Raw genomic sequence first — 7,826 nt, forward strand, 5'->3', positions numbered from 1 at the left:
TTTAGTGAGCAGCCATATTTGTAAAATCATAACAGACAAAGAGAAAACAAATTACGATTATACGATATATTTGCGTAGAAAATGATAAAATCGTGCACAGAGGACTAAGTTTGTGATATGTACATGCATTGGTTTAAGAATTGGATAAATATTATTTTCACATGACTTTAAGTTTTGTAAACGAAATATATGAATAATTTATGAAAATGCCTGTACCAAGTCAGGAAAATGCTAATTTTTTCGTTTGAATTGTTTGTCATTTCCGGATCTTGTGAAGCTTACTATGTGGTATGAGCTTTGCTCGTGGTTGAAGACCGCGGTAGGGTAAGTATAGTTGTTAAGTTCTTCCAGGTGCTTTAGTTGTATATTTGAGGGTTTTGTTTTAAAGCCATTTCGACATTGATTGTTGCATTTAAAAAAAATTTAAAAAACAAAAAAATAAAAGCTTGTTTGAGCTTGCGTGTTAAAAATCTATAATTTGTATAGCTTGAATGGAGAGGTATTGTATATCCTTTTTTAAATATACAGATGTGTAGAAAGATTTTTACTAACGTTTCGATACGACGTTTTAAATTTGTATCTTGAGCCATCACATTTGACTATTTTACCGGTCAATGGACAATAAATGCAGTGCAATTCAAATGATGGCTTTTTTTTATGTTGTCAGCTACAAAACTCAGTAACGCTAATGCTTTTGCCAATTTCGTAATATTTTTTTAACTGAAAGAATAATAACTCTATCGTATAAGATATACTAATTGCAACAAGTTTTTGATATTTTATTATTTTATTTTCTTCATACTTTTTTTTGCATTGTGTGCGATTTTAATGTCTTAATAGAGGTTAAAACATCTAAAATGAAATATATATCATCTGGTTAAATAAAAACAATCAAGTTCTTAAATGAAGAAAGAAGTTCAATCCTTTCTTATTTTAAAGCAATTACTAAACGTCTATGACACATACATTCTTTTAAAAAATAACATTTTGCATTCTCTTAAGGGAGTTCGCTTCTCAGTTTCAAAATAATTAACTTTACAAAACATTGGTTTATAGTGATAGCTGATTAATTAAGGAATCAAAAGATAAAAAAAAATAATATATAGGTCAATATGCTTGTTTTCGAGATATTAGCCACTCAAATTTTGGCGGGAAAATATTCTCTCTTATATTTTCATAGCTTTATTATTGACAAGTTTAAGTTCTCAAAAACTATTAAAAAATAATTAAAAATTTAAAAGACCTTTACAGATGGCTTATCGTGATACATGTAAAAGATTTTTTAAGAAAAAATATAGGGGTCAATGGGCCATTTTTTTAATGCATTTAAAATGGGTAAACCAGAGGATTCTGAACATCTGACAAAATCCCAAAACATGACAAGCGAACTTCCTTAATCAAGGGGTATGCCAAACATGTGTCGAGAGGTCATGTTCAAACATTGATATGTTTTTTTTTGTTTCTTTTACAGGACTATGTTCCAGATCTTTTATTATGATTTACACGTCTGCACTGTGCATAAAAAACACTACAAGCGTTTTTTTGAATAGAGGCAGTCAAGATATTATAAACTATGATAGAAAATATTTCCAAGTATAGGTGTCAGATCGCATACCTGAGAAGTATTTTAGAAAAGACGATATTTATAATCCTTTCAACAGAACTTGACGTCATTAAGATATAAACTGTTTGAGTATAATAGGAAAAAATGTCTTTGTCGTATTAAAACCATGCACAATCCCTCGCGTTAGGGGTTAAGTATCATATACTAATAAAATATATGAGAAGAACATAACAAGTTTCATGCCAAAAACCGGTTTGAAAAAATATCTTTAATGATCTGAGGATAGTATAGTAAAATTAGTAATATCCTTTTGTAAAACCTCAATGCATATTCAAATTTACGTCAAACAATAATGATATTATAAGCAGCTTTATCAGCCGGAACAAGCAAAATTCCTTGGCGAGTTCATTAAACTTATGTTTTGATAGCTAAAATAGGGCTTTTATGGTTGTTGTATATATAAGGTTTTTTGCAATCACTTGGTCGACACGCCTCATGGTAGACGTTCAACAGGCTTGAGTCAAATACAAAATAATTCCTTGCTCAAAGATCTTCAACCACTCGACATAGATAGTTGATGCCAGATTTTGCTAATTTCGTTTGAACTGTTTGAACTGTTTTCCTTGCTCCTTGATTTCGATATTGATGTTATAGTTTACAGCTGTCAAAGGTGTGACACGCATACATCCTTTTGGAAAAATATGATATGACTTTATTATATGATAGATAAAGGCAGATGTGGTGTGAGTGCCAATGATAAGCTATTTAAAACATGAATAGGATAGGTGTGATATTCATATCCCTTTTGCGTTATTACACTTTAAAACATGGAGTACATAAAAGCAAACAGAGCACTAAAAATATCAAAGCAATCAATTTCTTTTGAGTTAACTTGGCCTAAGAAAATTTTCTAGTTCAAGTTAAATTGTGTAAGTACACGTATATATGTTCAAATAAATAACAAGTCGAATGAAATTGCAATTTGTAAAATAACACACTAAATGTACATCTACTCGGTGATATAATGCAGTTAAACGTGATTCACACCTTGAAAATTGTGCTTCGCACAATAAAAAGTACGCTGAACAAAAACTTATCATAGAAACCAGTCTTTAAATTTTTAAAATTATTTTGTAGGTGCTTTATGTATTTATTACATAACGCATGTGTAGGGAACACGTTAAATTGCTTGTATCACGAATTTCACAGTAATGAAAGGCACAAAAAATATTATTATAATAACCATAAAAACTGCAAATATATATGAGTTTAATTTGAAAATATGCCTACAAATAACTAAATAAACCCTCATTAACCGTTAATAAAATGACTAATATAACAACCACTTGGTCGACTCCGATATTGGTAGACGTGTCATCCACGACAATATCAACAGCCCTTCATAAGATATGAAAAACATTCAAAACTGAAATGTTTCTTGCACTAGACATTTATCTCATGTCTAGATTTGGCAAGTTGGAATTATAAGTTTTCTAAGCTCTTCAACATCGATATTTATATGGATTTTCCAAGGTTTTGATTTAGCGGCAAACGAATACAGAAATGGAGACGCGTCTGTCGCACTAAATTAATAGTCTCGTTCTGCTGAAGAATATCTTTTTTAATATGACTAAATTTGTTATGGTTTCTTTGAGAAATACGATATAATAAGGCGGATAAATGCATATTTGGTACAAAGGCATTTGGAAACACCAGTTGTTTGTTTTGTTTGTCAATGAAAATTAAAATGAATATTCGGTGCTAATATACCAAATTCTGAAATGATCTAAAAGAAATTTGACATATGTGTTTGTAACCAATAGTAAGATTAAAAAAAAAAGTACAGGACTTAAATAGAAATTTACGGAACGTATTGAATTGTGTTTGTTTATTCCACATCTGCTTGAGGCATAAACCAGTGATGTCACACACAACTAGTTTGGAATTTTGGATCCTCAATGCTCTTCAACTTTGTACTTGTTTGGCTTTATAAATATTTTGATATGAGCGTCACTGGTGAGTCTCCAGCAGACGAATCGCGCGTCTGTCGTCCTAAGTTATAATCCTGGTACCTTTGATAACCATTAACCCCGCTGCTTTATTGAGCCCGTTCAGGATCAGAAGCCTCAAGCCTTTGTAAGTTTTGTGTGTTCTTTTTTTTTCAAACATTGTATGTTAAGGAGTTTAGTGGGCCTTTAATTTTGGTGAACTAGTATACATAATTCTTAATGCACCAGCTGAAGCCCAACCCTGGATGCGTTTTTTTTTTTGCTAAGTTGAAGACTAATTGGTGTCTTTGAGCTGCAAATGGGGCGTTACATATAGTTTTATACATGTAATAGCTAACTTAACCTTAATTTTCTATAACAATCGTTTTTAGTTCTTTTATTTCTACACAATCGATCATTGATGACCGACACTTCAGAAAGGTTTTTACTCTGACACATAAAATGCATACACCTATTCCATTTGGAAACCTTAGTAGTGGTTGTATTATTCACTGCTGGTGGATGTTTCCTGCCCGAGGGCATCACTAGCCAAGTAGTCAGCACTTTGGTGTTGAAATGAATATCAATTATATGGTCATTTTGATGAATCTACTGTTTGCAAAAGTATGAATTATTCGAAATAATAGGATTTTTTATCCCTGGCATCGACTACCTTAACCGTAATTGGCGCAACTTTTGGAAATATGTCCTCAATGCTCTAAAACTTAATACTTGTTTGCCTTTCTAGCTAATTTGATTTGAGTGTCACTGGTGAGTCTTATGTAGACGTGTCTGGTGTATCAAATTATAAGCCTGGTACCTTTGATAACTATCATATATTTTTTATGTCGTTTTTTTGTTTGTTAACAGTTCTATTAATAGATATTTGGTAGTATCTGCTGATTTTAGTAAGTTTTGAATTTCGATAGGATTCTTTTACATGGAAGTTAATTTTATATATCATGATAAAATATCCATCACATATTACTAGAACGCTCAAGCATAAAAGTGTAGTTTATACTTCTCGGGAAATAATTTGAACATATATATATATATATATATATATATATAAAAGTCTATAAAAACGACCAACCAGCAAATTTACTATGTACCGGTTCGTCTAGAATAGGCGATACTATGCAGATAAGGAAAAAGTTATATCAGTCTAAAGATTTGCACAACGGCCATTTGTTGAGCCGAAATATTTGTCAACACGATTTAATAACAACATTTTCGTATTATAACATCTTATATCAGTACCGTTGTTCAAATCTTTAGACTGATATATATATATATATAAGCAAATTTACAGATCTAATATTGTTGGGTTAATGTTTAGACGAGTTGTATATATATAATGTACACAGCCATGTATCACCATCATTGCTGGTGATCCGATGGATAAATCTGTTGTAGAGTTGTCACTGACTCAGACGTACTTATAAATATAATTATTTTCTGTGACTGTATCTTGCATTAATTTGTAGGATACTTTACTATAGATAATTTAGCTGATCTGTAACAATAACATCTCCATGCCTTATATATCATGTACTGTAGTACGACGCTAGATTAAAACTAACGTGGAAAGGTAACACCCGGCCACCGAAAGATTCATTTTTATGAAGCCGAGGTGGTCATTTGGTCTAGCGCGCCGGTTACAGTGCAGGCGATTGTTGGGTTGATGTTTAGACGACTTATATATATATTAGTCATTCCCAGTGGCTTATGTATTAAAGCACTGCCTCAAACTACCGGCAACCTGTCTGATACATTTCTTCGTAGGTGGGATCAAATCCTATTTCACTGTTCCCTCCGTCTACTCATACTCCTTAGAGAACACTGTATTGAACATCTTAAAAACCTAACACTTCAATTTGACTCCTTGTCTCAGGCTTGCAAAACAGATCTAACAGCAAGCGAATTCGAGAACATCCAAGAGCGCCTGAGAGATATAACCAACACTAAGACCGCCACTCTCCGCTCCAGACAAAGATGCAAATTTCAACGGGATGGTACTTCTTTCCCATCCATTAGTACAAAAGAAAAAAAAGAATAATAAAACCAAAAACAGACATTTTAGACGTAGACCTCAAGTCCTCAGCAACAAGATCAATACCGTTGTTAATCTTTCCAGCAAACAACTTACTGAGGACGAAACTTCATTACTATCCAGAGGCCTAAACTTTTGTCCAGTCCCAGGTCCAGTGAATGATACTAAATTGTCTGAGGAACTGGATTATTTTGCCAGAAGCCTCCGCATCAAGGAACATTTTGCATCAAAAGAGGACGATAGCACCACCTCAGATAGTGACTCTGATGACTCCAACGAATATAGATTTAGAAAGAAAAGCAACTGGGTCCCTAAACCAAGCAAAAACACCACCTTAGAATCATTTATAGACAATGTTAAAACGGATATACTTACAAATGTAAAAATAAACAATCAGACCTATGATAATTTAACACCTGATGAACGTGTGGCTTTGACAAATTTGAGAGATAATGACGACATTTTTATTAAACCTGCAGACAAAGGGAGTGCAGTTGTCGTCATGGACAAATCTAACTATGTCCAAGAGGCCATTCGCCAATTAGATGATGACCGGTTTTACAAAAAACTTAATTCGGACCCCACCCTCCAATTCAGCGAGGAAATAACAGAATGTTTAAATGAAATGTGTGACAATAACATCATTGATAGAGATACTTTCAAATATTTAAAACCTGAAAATTCAAAACCTGGGCGATTCTACCTGCTCCCTAAAATTCATAAACCTGGTAACCCAGGTAGACCAATCGTCTCAGCTAATGGTCATCCCACCGAAAAAATATCCGAATTCGTTGATTACTATCTTCGACCACATGTAGAAAACTTGCCATCTTTTATTAAAGATTCTACAGATTACTTACTAAAGATGCAGGATTTAAACCCTCTACCTGCCAATACTACTCTTGTCACTATGGATGTCACCTCTCTCTATACGAATATTCCCCATGTGGATGGTATTGAAGCATGTAGAGAAGTTTGGGACTCTCGATCTCTTAAAATTCCACCTACTGATTGCTTAGTTGAAATGCTTACTATGGTCTTGAAAAAGAACAACTTCACATTCCAAGGAGAAAACTATTTACAGACAAATGGCACTGCTATGGGTACAAAAATGGCTCCATCTTATGCCAATATATTCATGGGTAAATTTGAAAAGCAACTGCTGGAGTGCTCCATCGAAAAACCGCTTTCCTGGTATCGATTTATTGATGACGTTGACATGAAATGGGACAAGGGAGACCAAAAATTACAAACTTTTATAACAAATGCTAACAATTAACACCCTACCATCAAATTCACCCATGAAACATCTAATTCCACCATAAACTTCCTTGATACATCTAGCACCCTCTCTGTAGGTATAATAAACACAGATATATACTCTAAACCTACAGATACTCATCAATACTTGTCGCCTGAAAGTTGCCATCCTCCACACTGCACGAAGAGCATTCCATACAGCCAAGCTCTCAGAATAAGGCGAATCTGCTCCTCTGAAGACACTGCAAAACAACGTCTGGGGCAGCTCAAAGGACATTTGAAAAGAAGGGGATATAAACACAAAAACATCAAAAATAGTTTTCGAAAAGAGGAATCCATCCCCAGAAGCAGTCTGCTAACTTACAAAGATAAACAGAAAAGTAAAAGAATCCCATGTGTGCTCACCTACCATCCATGCCTGAGAAATAGTTTCAAGACCATTCGTGATCATTGGACAGCAATCGAGAAACATTCGAAGTTATCCAAAATCTTTCCTGAGCCTCCCATGATTGCCTTCAAACAACCTAACTGCCTGAGAAATATACTTGTCCGTGCTGACCTTTCAAAACCTAACCATACTGTAGGTAATTGTCAGCCTTGTGGGGATAAGCGCTGCAAATGTTGCAACCAATTGCAGCATTCATCAACATTTCACAGTAAGACCACAGAAAAGACATACAAGATCTTCTGCAATGTCAACTGCAAAAGCTCAAACGTGATTTACGTTCTTGAGTGTCCTAGATGTGGTCTCCAATATGTTGGTGAATCTATGCAGCCATTTCACAAACGCCTCAATGGCCACAGGAGTGACCTCATAAAAAAAACGTATATTCCTGTCAGCCAACATTTCAGGTTACCAGATCACAATCTGAAAGATTTTGATCACATGAAGATCCTTGTGATCGAACAGGACTGTACATGGCAAAATAGGCAAAGAGAAAATCGGGAGATGTTTTGGATA

General features: G+C 34.0%; 1 protein-coding gene across 1 annotated transcript; it reads left to right on the forward strand.

The window, feature by feature from the left end:
- The first annotated feature begins 5,564 nt into the window (after positions 1-5,564).
- On the forward strand, positions 5,565-6,884 carry LOC139492784 (uncharacterized). The gene has a single exon (XM_071280935.1). The coding sequence runs from the start codon at positions 5,565-5,567 to the stop codon at positions 6,882-6,884; it is 1,320 nt and encodes a 439-aa protein (XP_071137036.1).
- Positions 6,885-7,826: the final 942 nt, after the last annotated feature.

This window comes from Mytilus edulis, chromosome 10, assembly GCF_963676685.1.
Source record: "Mytilus edulis chromosome 10, xbMytEdul2.2, whole genome shotgun sequence".
NCBI lineage: Eukaryota > Metazoa > Mollusca > Bivalvia > Mytilida > Mytilidae > Mytilus > Mytilus edulis.

Coding starts and splice junctions, on each gene's coding strand:
- LOC139492784 (XM_071280935.1), top strand. CDS start 5,565: ATGGTACTTCTTTCCCATCCATTAGTACAAAAGAAAAAAAAGAATAAT.